This window comes from Eubalaena glacialis, chromosome 19, assembly GCF_028564815.1.
Source record: "Eubalaena glacialis isolate mEubGla1 chromosome 19, mEubGla1.1.hap2.+ XY, whole genome shotgun sequence".
In the NCBI taxonomy this organism is placed as follows: Eukaryota; Metazoa; Chordata; class Mammalia; order Artiodactyla; family Balaenidae; genus Eubalaena; species Eubalaena glacialis.
The window spans coordinates 56,681,468-56,708,040 of NC_083734.1; the positions used below are offsets into that span (position 1 = coordinate 56,681,468).

The following is a 26,573-nucleotide window of genomic DNA, read 5'->3' on the forward strand; positions in this document are numbered from 1 at the left end:
GACTGCCAGGGAAGTCCCTGAAACGTTTTTAAATTGTTCAATAAAAATGTTTTTAAATTGTGCGTCAAAATGATTGCACTAATATGAAAAATGCAGTTTAAAAATCGGGAAGACTGTCCTGCAAAACGCTGATACTACTTGCGTGAGAGCGGTAGGATGAGTCATTTCCCCCTTCATTTCTACATTTTCTGTAATGTGTCTATATATTTTTATATTATCTTATAATGAGAGTTATGCATAATAAACCCTAGGGGGAAACAAAACCTCTGTATTTTTGCCGTTCTCGTTCTGGTCTTAAAAACTCATCTATTCTTTCCCCCACGCCCTCCAGGCTTTTGCTAAACTTCCCACCATCTTTTCCAAGTTTAGATGATCCGGGTACTGGAACTATGAAAGTTTTGAGGAAAGAGGGTCACGTTCATCGCGCCCTAAACTTCCGCCCGCCAGCACTCTGATCCAAGGCACACGCCACTCAGCGCGGCAACCTCCAACGGCGGAGCCTGGCTTCGGGACCCTCCTGCTGTCAACGCGTGGGTAACATTTGCGCATGCGCACGCCGAGGGATTACATCTCCCAGCAGGCTCTGCGCCTCGTAGGGGGCCGGCCTCAGTAGCGGAGGACTACATTACCCAGCGACGCCTTGCAATGGGCGTTGGTCGGGTGACTACTGTACAACCGTTGGTCCAGCGTCTGTCGGAAGCTGCGCGGTGATTGGCCCACAAGCCCGTCAGTTACTGCCAAGCGTAGTTAAGTTTTGCCGTTAGACTGCGTGAGGAGGGAGGGAGAGAAGAGTTCGGGGAGCCGGGCCGCGCCTTCGGAGCCGGGTGAGTGACCTCTTCCTCCGCCCTCCTGGCACTCAGCTCGGGGAGCTGCACCCCCGCTGCCCGGGGGCGCCTACACGCGCAGGTACTCACGCGGGGGCGGGGACTGTACCCACACGTGTCGCGTCTGATATGAGAAGCATCTTCAGGGACGCAGGAAGCAAAACCCTGGACACACCCGGGCACCTGTACATGCGGGTGCCCACCTTGTGGGCGTTTTCTTGGACTGGGGGAGAAAAAAACACATCCTGGAGCACACGTGGACACTTGTGTCCACACGCGGGGACATCTGCAGAGACCCTCAGCTGAGCACGTGGGCTCACGGGCACACACGCTCACCGCGGGGCACCCGCATACCTGAACCCCAGGGGCTTCCGCAGTAAAAACAGGGGTGGCACGGCAGACTCACACACACACACACCCACCCGCCCTGCCACTCACACCAGCGGCCCCCTTTCTTCTGAGTACTTTATTATATCATGCATATAATCATATTTCATGTTTATTTTGTCTCTTTAGATAAATATCAAGGCTTTTTGGTACAAGAAGGAAATTTTGAACAAGCAGAAAAAGTAAGGCCACTACTGAATTATATTTAACAAGACCTTTCACGTGTATAAGGACTTTTACCTTTTTGACAGAGCTTATCACATACAGTATCTCGTGTGGTCCTCCCAGGAATCTGGCTAGGCAGGGCCGCCATCATTCCCATTTTCCAGAAGAAAAAGCTGAGCCTAGGTTAAATAAACCTGCCCAAGGTACATGAGAGAGACAGAATTTTGACACAGGCTTCTTGATCTGAGGTTAAGGTTATGTCCAGCTATGCAGAGCTGCTTATATGTAGAAATGCCTCCTTCCCTCCCTGACAGTAGGGATCTGACACTGCTCAGTGTGACCTGAGCACTCTCTGGGCAACCACTGGAGAGGCTTTGCATCTCAATCACCTGCCTCACGTTTAAACTGCTCCTCACAGGTGCCTGGGGAGTAGCAGCTTGAGTTAATGTCACAGAGAAGTTGATGGGAAAGCCGAGATCTCCTCCTTTGAGGGTCTGGGGAGAAGTTACCAAGGAATGGGCACATTCCTGGCGGGAGTCGGGAGATTTCATACCATTAGACTTTTTTCTCTTTTTTTGTTTATGGCTGTGCTGCGTGGTTTGCGAGATCTTAGTTCCCTGACCAGTGATCGAACCTAGGCCCCAGCAGTGAAAGTGCCGAGTCTAACCACTGGACCGCCAGGGAATTCCCCCATTAGACTTTCAATAAATGTTATTTTACAATACTTTGCCGATCGAGCCCCATGGAAATGTCTTGTTAATTTTAAGGATGGATTGGAGTGCTATTTTGGTAGTTTCAGAAAAGTGAGGGCTTGGGGCTGAGGGAATGGTGTGGACAGATTCCAGGGAGGGTGAGAGGAGAAAAAGAAACAATGGGGTGAAGGTGTCACTGTGTGGGCCCTGATTTCCCTGTTACTAACGGTATTCAAGAACTAGGTTAATTCTGAGGTCTCTTCTAAAATCATTTTATATTTACTTTTAATTGGGGTTTGGGGGGGCCACAATGAATTCAAGCAACGTAGAATTGTGTAAAGAAAAAGGGAGGGAATTCCCTGGCGGTCTGGTGGTTAGGACGCATTGCTTCCACTGCAGGGGGCCCGGGTTCGATCCCTGCTTGGGGAACTAAGATTCCACATGCCACGAGGCGTGGAAAAAAAAATAAAGTAGGGGGGAGGAGATCTGCCTTCCCTCTTCCCTTGCCAACCCTACCCCCAAAGGTAACCTTACCAACCTGTTGGTGTGTGTCCTTATAGACTTTCCTGCTATGCTTTATACGACTGTTGAGGGTGTATGTAGGTCTTGCTGTTTTTCTTTTGCAAAAGTGGGGTTACACTAGACATACTGTTCTGAAACCTGCTTTTTTCATGTTTTAGTCAATTGTGGACATCTTTTCCAGTGTGTGTTTAGCTCTGGCTCCTTCTTTTTTTTTTTTTTAATCTTTTTTTAAATTTTTGGCTGTGTTGGGTCTTCGTTGCTGCACGCGGGCTTTCTCTATTGTGGCGAGCGGGGGCTACTCTTCGTTACGGTGCGCAGGCTTCTCATTGCTGTGTCTTTTCTTGTTGTGGACCACGGGCTCTAGGCACGCAGGCTTCAGTAGTCGCAGCACGTGGGCTCAGTAGTTGTGGCACGCGGGCTCTAGGGCGCACAGGCTTCAGTAGTTGTGGCTTGAGGGCTCTAGAGCTCAGGCTCAGTAGTTGTGGCGCACGGGCTCCGCATCATGTGAGATCATCCCTGCCCAGGGGTCAAACATGTGTCCCCTGCATTGGCAGGCGGATTCTTAACCACTGTGCTACCAGGGAAGTCCGCTCATTCTTTTAATAGCTGCATGGTATCCCATTGCATGGAGGTGACTTAGTGTTCATCCCTCTATTTATAATCATTTGCATTATATCCAGTTTTATAAATAGTGATGCAATGCATGACATTTTACACATACATTCTAGTATTTCTCTAGAACAACAGTTCTCAATCGGGCAATTTTGCACCCCAGGAGACATTTGTCAATGTCTGGAGACATTTTTGATTGTCACAAGGGGAGCGTGGGGATACTGGCATCTGGTGGGTAGAGACCAGGGGTGCTGCTAAACATCCTGCAATGCTCAGGACAGCCCCCAACTACAAAGAATTCTCCATTCTAAAATGTCATTAGTGTTGAGGTCTGCTCTAGATAAAAATGGAATTAGATTTTTGGGGTTTTTTGGCCATACTGCACGGCATGCGGGATCTTAGTTCCCCAACCAGGGATCGAACGTGCCCCCTGCAGTGGAAGCATGGAGACTTAACCACTGGACCGCCAGGGAAGTCCCTGGAATTAGATAGTTTTTAAATATTTAGTTTCTAGAAAACCCCAGTGCCCAAAAAATTATGACACAGCTACTCAATGTAATATGATCTAGCCATTTACAATGATATTTGTGAAGATCTTGTAGCAACATGGAATCATGCTTATGACATTTTGCATTTTAAAAGCCATGTACTGGAAAAAAATCAGAAGGGAATATGTGAAGTAAAAAGTGTTAAGATGATGGGTTCTTTTCCCTCTGTCTCTCTTCTCTCTCTTTCTGCAAAGTCACTATTATTTTTATAATCTCTAAGTTACTTGTCTTTTTTGGGGTTTTTTTTTTGGCTGCGTTGGGTCGCATTGCTGCGCACGGGTTTTCTCTAGTTGCGGTGAGCGGGGGCTACTCTTCATTGTGGTGCGCGGGCTTCTCATTGTGGTGGCGTCTCTTGTTGCGGAGCACGGGCTCTAGGCGCATGGGCTTCAGTAGTTGCGGCGCACGGGCTTCAGTAGTTGCAGCACGCGGCCTCAGTAGTTGTGGTGCACGGGCTTAGCTGCTCCGCGGCATGTGGGATCTTTCCGGACCAGGGCTCGAACCTGTGTCCCCTGCATTGGCAGGCGGATTCTTAACCACTGCAGCACCAGGGAAGTCCCAGTTACTTGGTTTTTAATCATTTATTCAGTCATTGTTTTTAGAGCCTTTGGGGCATGCCAGGCACCGTGCGGGTCTCTGGAGATACCACTGTAACTAGGCTGAGTCCCTACCTGTATGGAGCCTACCTCCTGTGGGCAGGGAGGACAGCACCTTAACAAGTGCTGTGAATGCTAGAAAGGACATGAATACATCTTCTGGAGGGGATGCTCTTTAGCTGAGCCCTGGAAGGTGAGAGGAACCAGTCTAGGGAAGAGTGGGGCTGCATTTCAGACATGGGAACAGTAGGTCCAGGGATGGGCCGGTAGATAGGAACGTGAACAGCGTTTTCTAGGAACTGCTCAGAAGCACTGAGCCCACCCTGGCTGAAGAGACTGAACCGTGGTCCAGGGTGAGGTTGAAGAGGTGGGCCTGCATCATTTCACAGCGTAACTCGGCTCCACTGCTGTGGGTGGGCCTGCACTGTGTGCAGAGAATAGAGAAGGGAGATGCAGAAGGGCTCAGGGCCCTTTGGATCATGGCGGCTTGTTAGAGAATCCCAGGCCCCGTTCCTGGAGCCCGTGTGTCTGAGGTTCCCCCTCTGCGCTCAGCTTGAGGGGGCTCTGCCCTCAAACGCTCACGCAGCCTGGGATTTCACCTCAGGCAGGAGCTGGCCATAAAGCCAGGTGTCTTGGAAAGCCAGCTGATCTCTGGAAGTGAACTGTTTCCTACCAAGCCTGTTCATTCACTCCATCAGCAAATATTATGAGCAGTTACTGTGGTGGGCTCTCTTCCGGGCACTGGAGTTGCAGGGATGGATGAATGAGACCAACGCCGTGTTTTCATGGGCTTGAATTCTAATGGGGGAGAGAGACAAGAAACAAATGTATGGAATCAATGTCTGGTATATAAATGCTCTAAAGAAGAATAAAGCAGGATAAGGAGAGAAAAGAGATGTGGGCGCTGCTTTGGGGGCCTGGTCCGGGAGGACTGCTCTGAGGAGTGATGTGTGAGCCGGGACCCTAAGACCTTGCTCTGGTGTTTACTCCGTGTCTCTTGCATTTAGCCTGAAGCTGATGGACATTGTATGGGCCACAGGCAGGGATGGTGGGCTATGACCCCAGAGCAGACGGCAGGAATGTCTCCAATCTCGAGGTGGCCGTGGCTGGGTCTGTGTCTGGACTTGTCACTCGGGTGCTGATCAGCCCCTTGGATGTCATCAAGATCCGTTTCCAGGTACCCTTTTCCCCTTTTTCTGTGTAATGGGCCAGAGGACAAGTTCACTCTTTTTTGCCAAAGCAGTTCCTAGAGCTTGCAATTTTGTCAAGGAGAAGCACTTTGTTGCCTTTGTTACCTTCTCTGAAATTCCTCCTCCCCACCCTCCCCATCATCCTGACCATTCTCATCTTGATTCCTAGCTTCAGATTGAGCGCCTGTCTCGCAGTGACCCCAACGCGAAATACCACGGGATCCTGCAGGCTGGGAGACAGATTTTGCAAGAGGAGGGCCCAACAGCATTCTGGAAAGGACACATCCCAGCCCAGCTTCTCTCCATAGGCTATGGAGCTGTCCAAGTAGGTGGCAGGGGAAGCGGCCAGGCCCCTGGGGTCACATTGCCCAATGGGGGAGCCCAGGGTGGTGAGACGTGCACCCGGGCTGCCCGGGGTAGGGCAGCAGGAGGCGGTCACACACTGCTCACTCGGCTTGGCTGGGAAGCTACCTGACAAATTGAAGACATAGTCAGACTGAGCTGTACTATAGGCATCCGCTTCCCCACGTCCCCCAACCCTGGAGACTTGGCACCCACTGAATATGAGGTGCTGCACCTGGGATACTGTCTTGACACCCAGCCCAGAGAGGCTTAGAAAATGGCGACACAAATGCTTTTCATTTTTCAAAATAGCATTATTCACGTCTGTGTGTCCTTTGAACTTCCCAACAGCACTGTGAGGAAGGTGGAGCAGGTGTTACGTGGGTCGCAGAGAGGTTGAGTGAGCTGCCTGAGGCCACACAGCTTGTAGGTGGCGAGGCTACGATTAGGATCCAGGCTTCTTGACTCTTGCTCATGAGTTTGTTCAGCTGAGCGCCAGTTTACCCCATGGCGTCTAGTCTGTAGCCGTACAGTAGTGGTGATGGAAATAACCAACCCCGCACAGTGCTCACAGGGGGCCAGGACCTGGGTGAAGCACTTCACATCTGCCACCTTACAACAGTCCTCTGGTAGGTTCTGTTGTCATCCTTATTTTACAGATGAGAAGACTGAGGCAGAGAGAGCTTAAGTAATTAGTCCAACCAACGTCACTAGCTAGAGAGTGGCAGAGTCGTCCCTGCCTGCTCTTCGTATGACATCACAGTGATTGCTCAGGTCACGAGCCCCTGCCACGCCATCTCTGCGCCCAGCACACAGATGCTGTATCCTGATGGGTAAATGCAGCAACATGTGCTCTCAGGACCCCAAGCCATCTTGAGTTGGCTGGAGAAGGATCTGAGCCCAAGGAGGGCTTACACCACAGAATATGGAATATGTGGGATTCTCCCGACAGAATTTCAGCTCCAGGGCAGAATGTTTCTCAAACAGGGCCACTGCCAGCTGCATTAAAGGGGTCCCCAGCCTAGAATCAGATAATGGCCATCTTTTCCCAGTTCTCAGAAAACTAAGTGATGAGTAGAATTTTCTTTTTTATTCTTTCTTTTTTTTTTTTTTTCTGGTCTCGCCATGCAGCTTGCAGGATCGTAGTTCCCCCACCAGGGATTGAACCCGGGGCCATGGCAGTGAGAACACCGAGTCCTAACCACTGGACTGCCAGGGAATTCCCGAGTAGAATTTTCTTTTTCTTTCTTTCTTTTTTTTTTTTTTTTTAATATTTATTTATTTATTTGGCTGCGTTGGGGTATTAGTTGCAGCATGCAGGATCTTTTTTTTTTAGTTGCAGCATGTGGGATCTAGTTCCCTGACCAGGGATTGAACCTGGGCTCCCTGCATTGGGAGTGCGGAGTCTCAGCCACTGGACCACCAGGAAAGGCCCCCAAGTAGAATTTTCTGATACAAAAATTTTCTCATATATTTTCTTAACCCTTGGGTATTTGGCTCTGCTCAGAGTATGAAAGGGCATCTGAGCTTTGCACAAAGTTATGTGTTTATTGTATTCTGACCCTACTCAAGAAGAGTATCTCCTGGTCCCTAGGTTAGGCCCCGCCTGGGTCACGGGTGCATTCGGGGGGTGTTTTCCATGACACTGTCACACGCTCTTGCAGTTTTTGTCATTTGAAGTGCTCACCGAGCTGGTGCACAGGGCCAGCGTGCGCGATGCCCGAGACTTCTCCGTGCATTTTGTGTGTGGCGGCCTGTCTGCCTGTGTGGCCACCCTCGCCGTGCATCCTGTGGACGTGCTACGCACCCGCTTTGCAGCTCAGGGTGAGCCCAGGGTGAGTGGCCGGGCCAGAGAAGGGGCGCCCAAGGGACGAAGGGCGTCCCAGGGTGGGGGCTGTTTTCCTTAGAGGGAACAAAGCCGGGGCGGCCTGGGGTTTTCAGGCCATCCTTCAGCCTGTTCCTGAAACCCGTGATGGTGCTTGGCACCAGGCAAGGTGCTCACAACCTCACGGGGGACACAGAACCTGCAGGGGAAACAGAGCAAATACCAAATCGGCACGGGGAAGGTGTCTGGGAAAGTGAGACTTGAGATCCTATCGCTGTATTATTGGGAGGGAGGTTTTGGTTTCCAGAAAGAATCGATTGGAGGAAATGGGATCCTTGAATCAGACTCAAGGAAGAACTGACTGAGTGAAAGCAAGGGATTAAACCCTCAAATAGGGGCTTCCCTGGTGGCGCAGTGATTGAGAATCTGCCTGCCAATGCAGGGCACACGGGTTCGAGCCCTGGTCTGGGAAGATCTCACATGCCGCGGAGCAGCTAAGCCCGTGCGCCACAACTACTGAGCTTGCGTGTCTGGAGCCTGTGCTCCGCAACAAGAGAGGCCGCGATAGTGAGAGGCCCGCGCACCGCGATGAAGAGTGGCCCCCGCTTGCCACAACTAGAGAAAGCCCTCGCACAGAAACGAAGACCCAACACAGCCATAAATAAATAAATAATTAAAAAAAAAAAAACAACCCTCAAATAGATGCACCATCCCCCCTCCGCCCACCATAATCTCTGTTTCCTGGACATACATAAGAATAGCGTAGGATACTGTTGGTGGGGAATGACATTTTGCTTAAGAATTTGATCTGGGACCAGCTAAGAATAACTGTGGTTTCAGCTCTGCCAGTTTTTTGTGTTGCCTGGGGTGGAGATCCTGGGTTGGGGGACCTCTTTTGTTTAGGAGACATTCTGATAAATTTTTTGGTTCAGAAATGCAAAGTGCCCCAGGAACAGTCTAGAAGAAAACGACTGGGACATGAGAGCTGGGTCACTCTGTGTGACCCTGCAGTGGAAAATAGAGGTTTGGGATGACTGCCCTGGTGGAGAAATGAGATGAGGGGTCCTAGGAACGGAGTAGAGAAATGGAGGGGAAGGATGTTTATAGAGGGGACAGACCTCAGCAACATGGTGGCTGCTGGGATGAAGAGAATGGCTGGTGAGCGTCCTTCAGGTTCCCTGTTCTGCGTACGCTATAATCCTCTTCTGTTACTTTCCAACCTTCAGTACAAGTCTATGAGAAGAAAAAAGGGAAAACATCATTAAGAAAAGAATAGCATATTTCTTCTTAGGCTTAGACAATTGAGATGTTGGATTCTAGATTCTGGAATGGCTGGAAAATTGTGTGTGAAAGTGAGGGGAAAAGATTTATTTAAAAATTGCAAAACTCTCCACCTTCTTTAGACTAGTAGCATCCATAGTGTAAATCCTCACATTTCTTAAAAAATCAGTAATCTGGGCTTCCCTGGTGGTGCAGTGGTTAAGAATCCACCTGCCAATGCAGGGGACACGGGTTCGAGCCCTGGTCCGGGAAGATCCCACATGCCATGGAGCAACTAAGCCCGTGCACCACAACTACCGAGCCTGCTCTCTAGAGCCCACGAGCCACAACTACTGAGCCCGTGCACCACAACTACTGAAGCCCGCGCGCCTAGAGCCCGTGCTCCGCAACAAGAGAAGCCACCGCAATGAGAAGCCTGCGCACCACAGTGAAGAGTAGCCCCCGCTCACCGCAACTAGAGAAAGCCTGCACGCAGCAACGAAGACCCAACACAACCATAAATAAATAAATAAATAAATAAATAATCTATAAGGTGTATAAAGGTTAAAAAGACAGATAGTTCTTCATGAATTACAATGAAAAAACACCAGCCTCCCCCCTGATTCTATTCCCCAGAGGCAACCACTTTTAATATTTGTGTGCTTCTTCCATAATTTACTTCCTAATTCAAAGTAACATGCTCTTTCTCTTTCTTCCTTTCCTTCTCAGTTTTAAATTATAGACATTGACTACTGACTACTACTATGGAAGATGAGGATTTAACTCTTTTACCATCACACTTGGGTGTGCTTGTGCTTCCTCACCTGAGTACAGTACAACTGATAAATAGATTTTTGGCTAAATCAGTACTCAGTGTTTATGCTATTATGATTATGTAAATGTTACTGCTGAGCCTCAAAATATATTATGATTATGTTTTCTTTTGTATTTTTGTCTTTCCTGAAGTTGGCAATTGCTTTGTATTTTATTTGTTTCGCTTTCTACATGCTTATCACAAATTCACTTTCAAACAATCTCCCGATAGGGTGAGCCTGTGGTCATCAGTCCCATGTTTTTATGGAGCCCCTCCTAGAGCCCCCCACCCTTGAACCCTTCACCCTATGGCTTCGATCTGGACTGTCTGCTCCAGGACTATGGCTAGCTATTCTCTTAGGAATTCTCACGTAGGAGCCCATGTCTTCTCTTTCTTGATTAGTCCCTCATTTTGGTGGAGCACATCCTGAGATATAGCTTCCTTACAGAAGCCTGATAGAAAATGCCTTTATTTTCCCCTTACACTTAACTGATGATCTGGGTGTAGAATTCTAAGTAGCTCTCAGTATTGCTGAAGAGGTGTCCAGAACCATCCTGATGACTAACCCTTTATATGAAGCCATCCACTTCGCCCTCTTGGGAACTTTCAGGATCTTTTCTTTTCTTTTTTTTTTTTTAACTTTTTTGTGGCCCCACCATGCGGCACGTGGGATCTTAGTTCCCCAACCAGGGCTCGAACCCACAACCCCTGCAGTGGAAGCGTGGAGTCTTAACCACTGGACCACCAGGGAAGTCCCTCAGGATCTTTTCTTGATCCCTGGCATTCTAGAAATTTACCAGTGGAGTGCCCCAGGGCGGGTCTCTTTCATTCATTGTGATGGGCACTTCCTGGGCCCTTTAGTCTGGACACATGTTCTTCATGCCTGGAAAATGGTCACGAATTATTTATTCACAATTGCCTGCCCTCTGTGTTTTTCTTTTTCTTTCTTTCTAGAATTCATGTCAGTTGGACACTAGACATCCTGGATTGATCCTCTGATTGACATCTTTTATTTACCATTCTGGGAGGTTTCCTTACTTTTATCATTTGGGCCCTCTATTGAGTTTAAACAACGTCTGCTAACATATGTTGGTTCCTAAGAACTGTCTTTGGTTTGTTTGTTTTAGTCAGGTTTATTAAAGCATAACTTACATGCACAGTAAAATCCACTCTTTTTAGTGTACAGTTCTGTGACTTTTGACAAATGCGTACAGTCACGTAACAACTCCCACAATCAAGATATAAAACAAAAGTTCCATCACCCACTGATTTCCTCCTGCCCTTTGTAGTTTGTCCCTCCTCACCTCCAGCCTTCAGTAACCACTGGTCTGTTTTCTGTCTGAAGTTCTGCCTTTTCCAGAATGTTACATAAATGGAATTATGCCCTGTGTAGTCGTTTGAGTTGGCTCCCTTCACTTGGTAGATGCATTTGAGATGTGTCCGTGGGGTGCCTGTGAGTAGCTGGCTCCTTTTTATTGCTGCGTAATATTCCATTGTGTGGAAGGATTGTGGTTTATTAGCTCAGAGACTTCGGGGTTGTTCTCCAGTTTGGGGTGTTACGAATAAAGCCAGTATAAACATTCACATACAGGTTATTGTGTGAACATTCCATTTCTCCTGGGTAAATTCCTAGGGGTGGGATTGCTGGTTGTATGGTAAGGAGTGTTTCATTGTATAAGAAAAAGGCAAGCTGTCTCCTGCACGGCTGTGCCGTTTTGCCTTCCCACCAGCAGGTCCAACCGCTCCTTATCCTCACGAATACTTAGTATTATCCGTTTTGTATTTTAAATTTTAACCATTCTAAATGGTGTGAGTAGTGGGATCTCATCGTGGTTAATTTAAATTTCTTTAATGTTGAGCGTCCTTTTACGTGCTTATTTGCCATCTATATACCTTCTTTGGTGAAGTATCTGTTCAGATTGTCCATTTTTGTGTTGGGTGGTTTGTTGTTTTTATTTTACAAATATTTTCTGAGTCTGTGGCTGTCTTTTCCTTTCCTTACAGTATCTTTTGAAGAGCAGATGTTTTTAATTTTGATGAAGTTCCATTTATCAATTTGTTCTTTTATGGATTTTGCTTTTGGTGTTTTACCTAAGAAACCTTTGCCCAACTCAGAGTCACAAAGATTTTCTCTCAAGAGCTTTTTCTTGTCTGAATCTTACCTCTTTTTAAAATAGATCCTCTGCTTTTATTTTTTTTTAATTTTTAAATGTTTTTAAATTAATTTTTATTGGAGTGTAGTTGATTTACAATGTTGTGTTAGTTTCTGCTGTACAGCAAAGTGGATCAGTTATACATATACATATATCCACTCTTTTTAAAATTCTTTTCCCATGTAGATCATTACAGAGTATTGAGTAGAGTTCCCTGTGCTATACAGTAGGTCCTTATTATCTATTTTGTATATAGTAGTGTGTATATGTCAATCCCAATCTCCCAGTTTATCCCTCCCCCCCCCCTTTCCCCCTTGGTAACCGTATGTTTTCTACATCTGTGACTCTATTTCTGTTTTGTAAATAAGTTCACTTGTACCATTTTTTTTAGATTCCACATATAAGCGATATCATATGATATTTGTCTTTCTCTGACCCTCTGCTTTTATCATGAAGGTGATGCCTTCTCTGTGGTCTCAGGATATTAGTTAAAATTTCCTGGGTGGTTTCTTTTTTCTGTAGTTTTCTTCTGCTATCTATACTGTCTCTTCCTTCCAAATGACTTCTCCTGCCCCTCATCAATCATTTTGGCCTCTGTTTTGGGGGAGGCTTTCCTCAAATGTCTGGTGACTCTTGGCTGCCAGCTTGGTGTTAAGAGGGGACACAGAAAGCAGAGTGGGACTCTGGCACGTGGGCAGGCTTGTTGCCCGATGACCTTCCTCTGAGGCCTGGCCCTTTCATGCAAGTCTCCAGGGCAAAAGCCTTCAATGTGGCTGCCAGCATCTGGGAGCCAAGTGTGTACTGTCCCCGCTCAGTACAGACTTGCCCTCGGTCACCCTCTTGTCAGTGCAGTGCTTCCCGCACCCACAGCCAGGCAGATTCAGCCCCTCTGGTCCACTGCAAAGAATATATGTCGAATAGAAGTGCACTAAAAAATCAGTGGCTCGGGGGCTTCCCTGGTGGCGCAGTGGTTGAGAATCTGCCTGCCAATGCAGGGGACATGGGTTCGAGCCCTGGTCTGGGAGGATCCCATATGCCGCGGAGCAACTGGGCCCGTGAGCCACAATTACTGAGCCTGCGCATCTGGAGCCTGTGCTCCGCAACAAGAGAGGCCGCGATAGTGAGAGGCCCGCGCACCGCGATGAAGAGTGGCTCCCGCTTGCCACAACTAGAGAGAGCCCTCGCAGAGAAACGAAGACCCAACACAGCCATAAATAAAAAAAAAAAAAAAAAAAAAATCAGTGGCTCTTCGTGCATAAACATCACCTGTTGATGGTTTCAGAAAGGTTAAGTATATGCATATGGCAAAAAATCCAAATAGCATAAAATGGTGATAGCGAATCTCCTTCTTCCCCCGTCCCTCCCCTGTCCCCCTGTTTCCCGCTGTGGAGGTAATAATGTTACTGTTCCTCCTTTCTTGTGTATCCTTGTGGGGGATAGTGTCTGCATACAGTTTGTTTCCTCCACAGACACTATGCCTGCTCTTCATGTCCTGCTGGGTTCACTTAACTGTATGTTTGGGGGAGTCTTCCCTATCGATCATATAGATTGCATCTTCCTGTTGTAATTGCTACACTATGTTCTTTTGAACAGGTGTGCCGTAATTTATATAACCGATCACCCAAGGGTGGACTTCACACCTTTTGCTGTTCTGCATACTTTTGTGCACTCCTTGGCATATCTCAGTCGTGTAAATAGTTAGAAGGGGAGCTGCCAGACAGTCCCACCCTTGGAATTTTTGTCCAGCAGTTTCTTTGTCCTCCTGGCAGGAGAAGTAATGCTCCTAGTAGCTGGTTTCTGGACAAGGGGAAATATACCTGGTGGGCTGGGTTCTTGGGCTGAAGCGACGTCGCTCATCATTGCATCTGTGGTGTCCAGGTCTATAAAACCCTGCGAAACGCCGTGGTGACCATGTACAGGACCGAAGGCCCCTTGGTCTTCTACAAAGGCTTGAACCCCACCTTGATCGCCATCTTCCCCTACGCCGGGTTCCAGTTCTCCTTCTACAGCTCCTTGAAGCACGCGTATGAGTGGGCCATGCCAGCCAAAGGAAAGAAAAACGGTGAGACCGGCCTCGCGGGAAAGGGAATCTGGGTCCCACTCCGCCCCTCTCCCAAGCCATAGCATCTCTTTCTGAATCAGGTAGGAAATAAAGTTTCCCTGCAGAAGCTAAGACACCACAGATCTCTGAACCCCCAGCTCTGTAATACAGCCAACAAAACAAATCCATTCACTCACAGATGACTTTATTTCTTTCGGCTCTTGCCACTGTTATTTCCAGCTACCAGTCATGGTTTTCATTTTTGTCAAAGGTCCAACTTGCAAACAGCCTGGTTTTGCTTATGTGTTGGGTTTGGTTTTCGTTTGGGGACTCTGGGGAGGGGGATGGGCATCCTATTCCCTCCCAAGCCTTGTACTGAGTCGCATGGCAGAGCCTGCAGGCCATTATTGCCTCCAGCTGGGGTGATTACTGTTAAAGGCTCACACCCCTTCTGCCACCGGCCTGTCCAATCAGCAGTCCATTGTCGTTCCTTTTTTTAAAAATTTTATTTATTTTATTTATTTATTTTTGGCTGCGTTGGGTCTTCGTTGCTGCGCGCGGGCTTTCTCTAGTTGCAGATAGCGGGGGCTACCCTTCCTTGCGGTGCGCGGGCTTCTCATTGCGGTGGCTTCTCTTTGTTGTAGAGCACGGGCTCTAGGCGCGCGGGCTCTAGAGCGCAGGCTCAGTAGTTGTGGCTCACGGGTTTAGTTGCTCCACGGCACGTGGGATCCTCCCGGACCAGGGCCTGAACCCGTGTTCCCTGCACTGGCAGGCGGATTCTTAACCACTGCGCCACCAGGGAAGCCCTGTCTGTTGTCATTCTTGCTGAAAGTGTGGTTGTGTCTGGTTCTCTCGCTCCTGGATTAAATTCTTCTGAGATCGAGGATGCTTATAGGTTTTGGTTTTCTGGTCGAGGATTAGACTGTGTAACCTTGAAGTTTACCCTAGATTGCATTTCTCTCATTTTTCCCCTCCATCCCACTTCTCTGGTTCAGAGAACTTCAAAAACCTGCTTTGTGGCAGTGGAGCTGGAGTCATCAGCAAGACCCTCACGTATCCCCTGGACCTCTTCAAGAAGCGGCTGCAGGTTGGAGGGTTTGAGCAGGCCCGAGCCTCCTTTGGCCAGGTGAGATGTCCCCCTGCAGAGAGCTCTGATTCCAGCCCCTCACTGGGCGCGTGAAGGAACTGGGTCAGCTCCTGTCCATTGGGCAGCTTTCGCCCCCATAGCCCTCTCAGCCCCTGCATGTCCCTGGTGTCGATGAAAAATTAATCAGTTGATCTAAGAAAGAATCGGAAAACTTTATTCCAGCCAAATTTGAGGATTATAACCCGGGAAGAGCATCTCAGAAAGCTCTGAGAACTGTTCCACCTGCTAGAAGTCAAGACACAGTTTATATAAGTTTTTTGAGACACAGGGCTGTGCATCAAATGACGTTTTTGGGGGGGGTTATTTTGGCTGCGTTGGGTCTTCCTCTAGTTGCAGCGAGCGGGGGCTACCCTTTGTCGTGGTGTGCAGGCTTCTCATTGCGGTGGCTTCTCTTGTTGTGGAGCACGGGCTCTAGGCGTGCAGGCTTCAGTAGTTGTGGCAGGTGGGGCTCGTTAGTTGTGGCTCACGGGCTCTAGAGCTCAGGCTCAGTAGTTGGGCGCATGGGCTTAGCTGCTCTGTGGCATGTGGGATCTTTCCAGATCAGGGCTCGAACCCGTGTCCCCTGCATTGGCAGGCGGATTCTTAACCACTGCACCACCAGGGAAGCCCCATTCATTTGTTTTATTTTTTAGATTCCACATAAAAGTGATAACATACGCTCTTTGTCTTTCTCTGACTTACTTCACTAAGCATGACACCACCTAGGTCCATCCGCGCTGCAGTTTTATTCCTTTGCATAAGTAAACATATGTTTAACAAAAATGGGGTCACACGCAAGGTTTTATAACCTCCTTCTTCCATTTACCAACTTGTCTTGAAAAGATGGTTTGAATTTGGATAGGGAGAGTTGGTGAGAGCTCAAGACAGAGAAGGGAGGCCCTGCTCCTCACAGAGCTTTAGCGTGAGCAGGTGTGGCTGGAGGTGTGCGGGCACTGAGGGTGGACCAGTGGGGAAAGGCAGATCAGGGAGGGAAGTTGAGGCCAAATGGTGAAACGCCCCAAACACCACGCCGTGGGGCTTGGACTTGATTCTTTGTAATGTCATTGTCATCATCATCATTGGGAGTTACTGGAGCTCTGGGAGGGGAGCGAGGCTTGAGGAGAGCTGTGCCTTGGGGACACGGGTCTAGCAGCAGCTTGTGGTCAACTGGAGGTGGCCAGGCTGGCGGCACTGGTCAGGCTCAGAGCTAACGAGGGGCCGGTTCAGATCTACTGCCCAAGGGGGACCAGGAGGGATGGGCGCACAGTCAGAGGCACCCCTGGGAAGAGGGTCCAGAGCTCTGTCTGGGTCCTTAAGAGCCACTGTCAGTGGGAGCCTCCAGGGCAGGAAGGAGCTCTGTCCAGTGCTGATTTCCAGGCACTTCATCTGTTAAGTCTGAATTAGCCCAGTTGGAAGAGAAAGAATGAGGTTAACTTATTCTGTCTTTTTTGCATTCATTCCTTTGTCCAGCAAGTATTTATTGGGTGCTTGAACGTGCCAGGCTCTGTGTTGACAAAAGAACAGAGCTCACACCCATGTTGCCATCACCTCCTCTCTCCTCAACTGGAGAACCTTCCTCTCCCCAGGTGCGAAGCTACAAGGGCCTCCTGGATTGCGCCAGGCAGGTGCTGCGAGAGGAGGGTGCGCAGGGCTGCTTCAAAGGCCTGGCCCCCAGCCTGCTGAAGGCTGCCCTCTCCACCGGCTTTGTGTTCTTCTGGTACGAGCTCTTCTGTAACCTCTTCTACCACATGAAGAAGGCAGACAGCTAGCCTCGAGGGCAGGAAGGGTGGCCTGAGGTCTTTCCCCGGAGGGGCCCTCCTGAAGAACGCTCGATCTACCGTCCCGTGTTGCGCTGAGAGGTGTAGCCCGGCCCCTCCCTCCAGGCCAGCTGTCCTGGGCGCGAAGAGCCGTCGGCAGCAGCCTGGGTTCCACCCGAAGGGCAAAGGGGGTTCTCCACGGGAGAGCACGGGGCGAACGCAGGACTTGGTCTGCGGGGACCCAGCCCCGCCAGTCAGAAGGAGCTGGACGTTTCTCCTCTGTGTGGTGCACACTCAGGGCAACAGCTGCCCTCCTGCACGCCTTCGCTCCAGCTGCCCGGAGAACTCTCCTGCATCTGGGTGGGCCACAGCTTGAGTGTGAGGCTGGGATCAGGCCTTTACAGGGGTCTGGTCCCCACACCTGGGTTCTTACCCCACCAATTATTTAATAGACATTAAAACTAAAAGCGCATTCCTTATCTGTCTCCTCCATCTTCCCTTCCAAATCACATCCCTCCTCCCCAAGTATGAGGAAAGGGATCCCTGCCTTCCCTAAACTCTACTTTTCTCAGCAGTTGCATCCCTCAGGCAGCTTTGCTTCTAGCTCTGGGGGAAGAATCCCAGCTGAATCAGTCACTTTATAAACTCCACCCTGCTCGGATCTTCGTGTCTATAAAGGCACCACTCGGGCTGTTCTCTCCCTGGACAGGCTGGTCACAGCCCGTGGGCCTCCAGGGAAAGCAGAGCCCAGCGACCCCACAGGCAGTGGGGGGATGTGCTGACGGGGACGGGGCGCCGGTAAAGGCAGCAGCCCTTTTCCCCCGCCTACTGGGATCACTCCTCTTTCCCTGTGGGCTGGGTTAGCCCTCCTGGGTGGGTGGGAGCTTACAGCTGGGCTGGTGAGCATCTGCTGCCCGCTCAGCGTGCTCCTCCTGGGTCCCGCGTGGTGCTGTGTGCATCCTCTGTAATCCCAGAAAGAGGGGGTCGAGCAGGCAGCCTGGTGCGTGCACAGTTGGTGCTCCGAAAGTTGTCAGGGCACAGGAACCCACAACAGACACCCATCTAGGCACAGTTAGGGGCATGAGAGGATGGGAAATCTACAGAACACACCCCCCACTTTCCACCTCAAGTCTCCCCAGCCCCAGGGAAGCCTGGCCTGAGAGGTTGGCTGTGCAGGGGGAGCCCCGTGCAGGACTTAGAGCCTGACCTCGCCTCAGCCCCAGCTCCAGCCTTTGAGCAGGTCTTGGGTGGGTGTCATGGCTCTCGGTCCCCATGGATCCTGGGCCCTTTCTCACCATTACTGTTTCGTCTCTGGTCTGGGGCTTTGTGATGTGTCTGGTCCCCAGAATCCTGAAGCTTCCCTGCTCTTGGTTGCTGATTAAGAAGGTTCACCTGTGGCTGGAGGGCTCCCACACCCACAGGGTTTTTGGCAGGCAAGGCTTGCAGCTGCAGGGAGGCAGCTGCCTGGATGTATTTTTTATGAAATTCCACTGAAGTAAACTTTGTTCTCTTCAGCTCTCCCACTCATTGGTTTCTTTTGCTGCAGCTGAGATTCTCTTGTTCATTTTCTGGTGACCACTTTGGCAGCTCTTTGAACAGGAGGAGCGAGCTTTGGATACAGGAACCCGCCATCAACACTTCCTTCTCGTCTAAGCGATGGGACGAGACAGTTCTTTTCCAGCCTCTTCTGTATGCTCTCCTGCAACACAGGGCTGACCTCAGAGGTGGCCCTGTCTGGGCTGCTGGGCCCGCGCCTCCCCCCGAGTCCCGACCAAGACGGACTGATCCAGGGGCTTGCTCAACCTCAGGGTCACTCCCAACACCTTGGGCGCCGCAAGTTGGCAACTGGGATCCTTTCTCTTGGGCTGGCCCATTGATTTTCAACTTATTTTACCAATATCGTTTGTACTTGGAGTAGGAGAGGGGCTTAGTGGGACTTGATCCAGCCCTTACGACCTCCCTGCCTTCTCCCCTTTGGGGGGAGGGGGTGGGAGTGGGGAGCACACGGCCAGCACCTGTGAAGTCCTGCCCCTCCAACCCTCTTCTCTGCCCTCCCACCTTTCTCCCTCCCGCCGCCCGGCTGCGGACCACGCCCTCCGCAGGCCCCTCCCACGCCGCGCGGCCGGGCCAGTCCCCTGACCCCATTTTAACCTGAGCCCTGGCGTGGGGCGGGGAGGGGGAGAGTGCTAGCGCTCAAGGCCGAGGGCTTAATGCGGGCTGAGGAGCAGGTCCGACCCAGTACCGAGGAGCCGGTGTGGTCCCGGATAGCCCCTGGGAGAACCAGGTGAGGAGAGGACAGGGGCGGTGGGAGCAGTGTCGCGGGCGTTCTGCGCGGCCCCATGCCAGCAACCTTCGGGCGGGCCTGGCCGGGCGGCGAGGGCAGCGACGTCGGGGCTCCGGCAGGTGGCGCTGGCGATGCGGCCCCAGGCCCCGCCCCGCCGCCCTAACGCCCCGGGTCCCGCCGCGCCACCGCGCTAGGAAATGACCTAAGCGGAGGCGAGGCGCCCACAGCATGCCCCCCGAGCGGCCTTCGGGCACACGGGCGCGGTGCCGGCGCGTCAGGTGGGTCCCGGCGCTCCCGCCGCCTCTCGAGCCCACGGGAATGGCGTTTGGGAAGCTGCCCAGGTCTGGAGACGCCTAAGGTCCTCTCCTTTGGCCATGGGGGAGGCACCGAGTGCGGAGAGGGGACTCCAAAGGGGACCACCTCTGGGGGACACGTCACCTCGCTCCCCTTCTTAAGGAGGGATCCAGAATGGAGCTCAGGACTCTCAGGGAGTCCTGACCGGGCAGGGCCGGGTTTCTGCCACTCGAGAGGCCAGTTTAACTAGTCCGTCCCGGGGAGAAGCTGGCCAGGACAAGGGGAGTCGGGGCGGCAGAGCCGCTTCTGCACCCAGCCCTCTGGCCGGCCCCACCCCGAGGGCAGGAGGAGCGTGGGCTTTCTGGGCTGAGGACTCTGACTGAAGGGAGAGGGTTGCGGAGAGGTGCTTGGACCCCTGCTGGGACAGAGCTGTCCGAAGCTTGGAGACCCCAGCCCTCTCACTCGCCAGGAGCCATGCTGGACCAGCAGCTTCCAGGTCGGCTTATATATAGGCAGGGGAAGTGTTTAATATCCACATATCCACCCTCACCCCACCCCTTGGTATCAGCTGAGAAAAACCCTGCCTGCTGCTGGGACCGGAGGGCAGACGCATTTACCCTTCATCTCTTTACTCTTGTGTAATCCCAGAAGCTACAGGGGTTCTTTAACTGAGCAGCAGGTGCCTGGCTGGTGCCCAGTCTCCACCAGAAGCCAAGCTTGGCGGGCACCCAGCCAACCACTGAATGCCATGGACTGCCCAGGAGCACCTGTCTCAAGCACTGGCCAGCACTGCCGCAGGCCGGGAGAGCTGGGAGCCCTGGCCCCGTGAGCCACACCTGAGGCCTCTCCCGCCGCCTCTCCTCTCCAGGTGCTGTCATTAGCCCCAACCTAGGGAAGAGTTGCTGCAGCTGGATGGTCATGGGGGAGCCCAGGAGAGAGGAGTATAAAATCCAGTCTTTTGATGCAGAGACCCAGCAGCTGCTGAAGACAGCCCTCAAAGGTGAGCACGCAGAGCCCCCTGAGCCTGGGCCCAGAGCTACAGAGAAGAGGCCAAGGGGACAGGCCTGGAGCACTGAGCCTTCGCCCGGCTTTGCCCAGCCCTCTCCCTTCAACCTTCTGAGAATAGGAGTCAGCAACATAATTCTGGAACTGGAAGACAAGCTACATTTAGGCCAGTATTTGGCAGTATGAATCATAGAGTCACCCCCTCAGATTGTAAAGCCTTTTTTTAAAGTTTAGGTGCCCATGAGAGGAGAGTGAGGCACAGAGAACACAGTTCCTGCCCCTTAAGTCCTTACGCTGGACCTGGTTTGTGCGTTGCTGCAGCCAGCTCTCTTGACTGTGCAGAGCTGCCTGACGTGGGACAGAGGATGGAGTGTTCTGCTTGGCAGGGGAGCTACAGTAATTGTCCTGGACCAGTGCCTTGTTGGGGCACTTTCAGGACAGAAGTTTGACTCAGCTAACGATTAGCAATGCCCATCACGTGCCAAGCTGAGCCTGTGGGGAGGCCCTGCCTGGCCCGCTCTTGTCAGGGGTTCACGTGTGTGTATTATAAGAACACTTTCTTCCGTGAGATGGCTGTCAAAGGCACTGTCATTCAGTGTTCCATCCTCAACCTAGGGCTAGGAAAAGATGTGTCCTAAAAAAACGAGCATTCTTTGATTCTCTAACAGCCACATAACCCTCCCCGTTTCCTCTGATTGGGCCATCAGGAGGCTCACGGCTGCAGCTGCTCCTGTGTGTAGTTTCCTCTCTGTTTCCTGGTCTCTTTAAATGGAAGCGTACAATGGGAGTGCTCTTCTGTGAACATTTTGAATCCTTCAGAAGCAGGTGGAGGCAAATGTGATAATTAAGCAGCTCTAGACTCCCCACCTGTCTTTACCCTAGATCCAGGTGCCGTGGACTTGGAGAAAGTGGCCAATGTGATTGTGGACCATTCTCTGCAGGACTGTGTATTCAGCAAGGAAGCAGGACGCATGTGCTACGCCATCATTCAGGTTGGGTGGGGCTGGTAGAGAAGGGGACGCTTTGAGGAAGGTGCTTCAGGAGTGGGCAGAGGCCTGGCCAGCAGGGCAGAGATGCAAAGGGCTGGCCTCAGAGGCGAGAGAGGAGGACAGCAGGGTCCTCAGCCTTGGAAGCTTGGGTGGAGTTGCGACGGCCCTGTGACTGCCCTTCACCACCCTTTCCCTGGCTCACAGGCAGAGAGCAAGCAAGCAGGCCAGAGTGTCTTCCGCCGTGGACTCCTCAACCGGCTGCAGCAGGAGTACCAGGCTCGGGAGCAGCTTCGAGCCCGCTCCCTGCAGGGCTGGGTCTGCTACGTCACCTTTATCTGCAACATCTTTGACTACCTGAGGGTGAGGCCCTGCCAGCCACGTCCTGTGCGGCACAGACAGCCTGTCTCCTGTGCCACTAAGCCGGGCTCTGGCCCCTGCTCTCCCCCTGTAGGTGAACAACATGCCCATGATGGCCCTGGTGAACCCCGTCTACGACTGCCTCTTCCGGCTGGCCCAGCCCGACAGTCTGAGCAAGGAGGAGGAGGTGGGTGGCCCTAGCACAGAAGGCTGTGGAGGTGGGCTGTCTCCGGCTTAACTCAGAATGCCCGCCCACTGTTCGTGGAGACTTTCAAGGGCATCACTTGCTGGGGCAGGAGCCTGGTGGGGGCATTTAAGGCCTGTCACGGTTACAGGGCAAGCTGCTAGGTCTGGAGTTTATCCAGAACAGAGCGCAGCCAAAACCTCCTGGCTCAGAGGCTGCCTTCCCAGTAGGAAAGCCAACCTATGATAGGACTGGTGAGAGCGTCAGCCAGCTGTGGATACAGATGACCCCAAAACCACACCAGGGTTGGGGGTAGGGGGCAGGAAAGTGGGGTTCAGAAGCAGTTTGGAAACAGGGCCTGAGTCCAGCCTGGCCCAGGTGAGAGACCTTAAGCAAGTCTCTGAACTTGCTTCCTTTCTTGTAAGACGTGGACCGCGCCCACTGGGTGGGGTGAGGATGAGGTGGGGAAACACGTGCACAGGGCCAAGCCCGGTGCCTGGCGCACGGCGGCGAGCGCTCAGTAAATAGCTGCTCTGTGGGATGGGGGCCCGGCCCAGGGTCACCTCCTGCTGCCCCCTGCAGGTGGACTGCCTGGTGCTGCAGCTGCACCGGGTCGGGGAGCAGCTGGAGAAGATGAACGGGCAGCGCATGGATGAGCTCTTTGTCCTGATCCGGGATGGCTTCCTGCTCCCAACAGGCCTCAGCTCCCTGGCCCAGCTGCTGCTGCTGGAGATCATCGAGTTCCGGGCAGCTGGCTGGAAGACGACCCCGGCTGCGCACAAGTATTACTACAGCGAGGTCTCTGACTAGGCCTCCAAATCAGGCCTCCTCCCCAGCAGCACTGGCCTTTCTTCTACCCACCTCGCAACCTGGCAGTGGAGTCTTTGCCTCTCCCAGACTTTTTCCCTTCCAGACTTTCAAAAGCACCCGAGATGTTTCCCACTTACGCGGTGGTCCCGCCCTGAGCACCTTCGCTCCGATTCCAGGATTGGGGAAGACACCAAGCACACCTGCCCCACAGTCCCATCAGCGTTTCGCTCCCCTCACCTTCAACCTGGGCCAGGCAAAGAAGGGCAACTCCTGACAAGCACTGCACTATGTAACCTCTGGTACAATAGCTATCTTGGTGCCTCAGTTTCCCCATCTGTAAAATGAGTACCCAGAGCCATTGGTAGGGTGCTTTGGGATATCAAAGGGGAGAAGCAGAGTCACACCACAAACTGCTTTTTATACATTTTGTACAAGGACCACTTTGGAACCGAGCACGTTTCCTCCAGTTGGTTTTAATGAATGGCAATACCACATCACATGCTACACCAGCTCAGGATGAGAATTTTCTAATAAACTTTTTCTGATACTAAAACTGCTTCCTTTCGTATCACCCAAAGGTCCACCCCAAGCGGAAGGAAGAGAAGGGCTGGATGAGCCCTAAGTTTCTTGGGGAAAATCCAAGTTGATACGTCCCCTCTTTGCAAGGAGACGGGGCAGGGAGAGCGAGTTCTAGCCCCAGAGAAAGGGCTAGCGAGCAATAAACATGCTGCTCCATCCTTCTTTTGAGGCCCGCCTGCCCCTCAAAGGCAAGTATACGCTTAACCCACAGGTATTTTGCAACATGGCGGTGGCTCACGCCATTTCTTACAACAGCGTGCTGGGCTCCTCCCAGCTCCTCCGCCCACCCGTTACCACCAGCGGTAGTGGGCCAGCGCGCGGTTGGCCTCAGCCATCTTGTGCGTGTCGTGCTTTCTCTTGATCACAGGGCCCCGGTTGTGAAAAGCCTCCAGCAGCTCCTGGGACAGCTTCTCCGGCATCAGCATCCGCCGGTGCTTCTTCTCCCGACACTCAGTAATCATCCACTTCATGGCCAGGAAGCGGCGACGCTGGTCGGCTAGCGGCACAGGGACCTGGGCAAGATTGAACACGGGCAAGTTAGTCTAAGAACTTGCCAGGACTGCAGCCTCCCTCCTCCTAGAGCTCTTAAGAAGCAGCCACATGTCCGCTCTGGGCCAGCCCTGGCAAGGCTGTTGAGGAGGGGGCCTGTCTTTTCCCCTCTGAGCCTCTCTCACCCCTGGCTGACCTCGGTGCAGCAGACATCAGGCATTCATCGAGCAAAGACTCCTTGAGTACTGGCCTCTTTCACCTCTAAAGGGAGCTCAGCCAAGTTGATACAGGCACCACTGGAAAAAGCCCTGTCAGCTGGGCATGACTTAGCCAACACAGATCATGCGTGCCTAGAAAGAAGACCCTCTTGTCCAAGAATCATTTGCCAGGCCCCCGCTATGTGCCAGGTACCATGCCGACCCTAGGGACACGGACATTAATGAAAAAGCCTCTACCTTTATGAAGTTTACATTGAAAAAGGAAAGACAGGAACACCAGATTACGACGATGAAACATTAAATGGCATGATAGAGACACCTAGTTCAGTTCAACAAACGGTGATGAAGCATCATTCAAGCACTACACTAGACATTGGTGTATAAACATGAGGCATAAACACAGTCCCTCACCATGAGACGCTTATAGTTTAGAACACAGAATGCTGAACAGAACGGGGGGTGGGGTGGGCCTTCAAAAGAGGTCACTTGGGTACTTTTTTTTTTTTTTTTTTTTTGCTCTCTTCCATCGTCTGCCTGTAATCTTTACACTATGGGGCTCAGATGAGCTGATCCTGACACTCCCCAGTCCTTAGAAAGCTATCAACCTTGGCCCAACTCTACCCACCCCCACCATCGTGTTTCACACATGAGCAGCCCTGCTTTCCCGCCCTGACCACTCACCTGATAGAAATGGCCACCCTTGAGGATGGATACCAGCCCAATCACAGGCTCACAGTTTTTCAGTGCTTGGTGGAAGATGGTGTAAGGGTTGCATTCAATGGTTGCCTGTTCCTCTGCAGAAGCAGCGTGGTACTTCTCAAACTGTTTCCTTTTCACAGCTTCCAGAGTCTGCAAAGGGATACAGTGGAAGAGGCTGCCCCAGGCTCCCTAAAAGGTTAACCCAGCTGAGCTAGGACCTTGCCCCTTACTCCCATCATCCTGTTCTTCTGTAGCTGTGCAGCTACTCCCTCAGCACTTCTGAAACAAAGATCCTGGACTAGGACAGAAAGAGCAGGCTAAGATTTGTCACATGGGGGTAGGGAATGGCAGTGGTTGACTCCTGCAGGACTTCCTTAAAGCCCCCATTCCCACACATAAGTACATGGAAGTTAGTTTTAATGAAAGTATAGAATGAATTCTTTATGTTAAAATTAAAGAGCCAAGTACAAAGCTATGGGGAAAACAAAGATGAGAAAGAGAGGTACTGTTTACCTGTGTCATGAGGGATCTGGCCAGTATTTTGTTTCCTCCTTTCATCATCATGTTGGTGAATTTACTTCAAGGAGAAAAGCAACATGTTTAGCTCGCCAAGGCCGTGTCAGGGAAGCCCTACTGCAGAGCCTCCCTGGTACAGTCCCACTCCGCAGAACAAAAGTTTGTTTCCTTCTAACCTGATCACTGGGTCTTCAAACACAGAGCTTGTTCTCGTCGCAGGGGCAGCTTTGATAACCTGAGTCTTCCTGAGCTCCCGCTCATACTTTTCCTCCTCAGTCAGCTCGGTCAAGGGCTTGCGGTAATATTCCTTGTCAATCTGGGGATCCTGGTATTCAGGACCATAGCGGCTCCACCTCACCTGGGTTAGCCTGGCGGGGGGGGGGGGGGGCGTGGGGGGGGGAGAGGAAGAAAAGAGCAAAAGCTGACTCCACAAGTGAAAAGGCTTGACTTAACGATAGGCATGTGTGCCAATCCGCCGCCGAGTGAGAGCAGCGTGGAGACCGCCAGCCAAAGCTGAACCGCAAAACTTCTGGCTCTTGTCCCAAGAGGTAGGAGGACCTCCCCCAAACAGGCCAGGAAAGTCTGCTCCTCAAGTGCCAACGGTAAGGACAGGCTCCTGAACCTGAGGATAGGCAACCCGCCTATGCATCTCTTCCCCCAACTCCCAGCAAAGAAAATCCCACCTCTGAGTTCTTTACCAAGATCGCACTTGCAGTGACAAGTGAGAACCCCTCGGGCTGGGAGCAGTCACTAAGCCTTCAGGTTGACTCAAAGTCACGCGGCTGGTTAAAGAGGCTCGGACTCAGATATCCCGGCCCCCAGGCTCTCTCCTGGAACCCGCGAGGCCTGCCTGTGGCTCCCCCTTCCTTCCCAGCAGGTCTCTCCGTGAAGACACAAGCGGCCTCCCAGCTGCCCGCCACCCTCTCACCCTGGAAGCCTCAGGACAGCACTCCGCACGCCCAGCAGCAAGCCCGACCACCCTCGCGCAGCCGTCACCACGGAGGCAGCCATCTTGGCTGGCCACGAGGACCCTAGAGAGGCTGCCCTCGGCGTGCCTGAGCGAGTGACGGAAGACGGGGAAAAGGCTCTACAGGGTCCTCTGTGCATCACCCTATTAATCTGAGTCGTAAGAGTCTCTCACTCCGGAGTCTAAAGCGAAGAGTCAAAGGAAACATTCGCTCTCCCATTATCCGTCGCAGCCTGGCGCGACCCTCGGTGGCGGCGCTCGGTAATCTCAGGCCCCTATGCAGTCCCCGCCCCGGCTTGTCTCTTTCAGGTTCTCGCGAGGTTTGAGGCCG

At 51.9% G+C, this 26,573-nt stretch overlaps 3 protein-coding genes across 14 annotated transcripts; 2 read left to right on the plus strand and 1 right to left on the minus strand.

Moving 5' to 3' along the window:
- Positions 1 to 737: 737 nt before the first annotated feature.
- On the plus strand, positions 738 to 17,677 carry SLC25A19 (solute carrier family 25 member 19). Of its 8 annotated transcripts, none has more exons than XM_061175141.1 (9): positions 738 to 824; positions 1,341 to 1,393; positions 5,351 to 5,520; positions 5,703 to 5,858; positions 6,535 to 6,563; positions 7,540 to 7,699; positions 13,806 to 13,989; positions 14,964 to 15,094; positions 16,681 to 17,677. In XM_061175141.1, the coding sequence occupies exons 3-9, from the start codon at positions 5,389 to 5,391 to the stop codon at positions 16,861 to 16,863; spliced, it is 975 nt and encodes a 324-aa protein (XP_061031124.1). In that variant the 5' UTR covers positions 738 to 824; positions 1,341 to 1,393; positions 5,351 to 5,388; the 3' UTR covers positions 16,864 to 17,677. The 8 variants fall into 8 exon arrangements, with proteins under 8 accessions (XP_061031124.1, XP_061031121.1, XP_061031126.1 ...); XM_061175138.1 differs by having other exon boundaries at positions 16,565 to 16,862; XM_061175143.1 differs by lacking the exon at positions 6,535 to 6,563 and having other exon boundaries at positions 7,540 to 7,710.
- A 1,291-nt stretch (positions 17,678 to 18,968) lies between these two features.
- Positions 18,969 to 23,327, plus strand: MIF4GD (MIF4G domain containing). 5 transcript variants are annotated; one of them, XM_061175147.1, is made up of 6 exons: positions 18,969 to 19,135; positions 20,298 to 20,429; positions 21,317 to 21,426; positions 21,628 to 21,783; positions 21,875 to 21,967; positions 22,662 to 23,327. In XM_061175147.1, exons 2-6 carry the CDS (start codon positions 20,342 to 20,344, stop codon positions 23,046 to 23,048), a joined length of 834 nt encoding a protein of 277 aa, XP_061031130.1. In that variant the 5' UTR covers positions 18,969 to 19,135; positions 20,298 to 20,341; the 3' UTR covers positions 23,049 to 23,327. The 5 variants fall into 5 exon arrangements, with proteins under 5 accessions (XP_061031130.1, XP_061031129.1, XP_061031132.1 ...); XM_061175146.1 differs by lacking the exon at positions 18,969 to 19,135 and adding an exon at positions 19,308 to 19,413; XM_061175149.1 differs by lacking the exon at positions 18,969 to 19,135 and adding an exon at positions 19,308 to 19,413 and having other exon boundaries at positions 21,875 to 21,998; positions 22,662 to 22,856.
- On the minus strand, positions 23,215 to 26,410 carry MRPS7 (mitochondrial ribosomal protein S7). The gene is made up of 5 exons (XM_061175151.1): positions 26,204 to 26,410; positions 25,452 to 25,643; positions 25,273 to 25,336; positions 24,742 to 24,909; positions 23,215 to 23,865 (listed from the first exon to the last, which is right to left on the minus strand). The coding sequence occupies exons 1-5, from the start codon at positions 26,380 to 26,382 to the stop codon at positions 23,644 to 23,646; spliced, it is 825 nt and encodes a 274-aa protein (XP_061031134.1). The 5' UTR covers positions 26,383 to 26,410; the 3' UTR covers positions 23,215 to 23,643.
- Between the last annotated feature and the right edge of the window lie 163 nt (positions 26,411 to 26,573).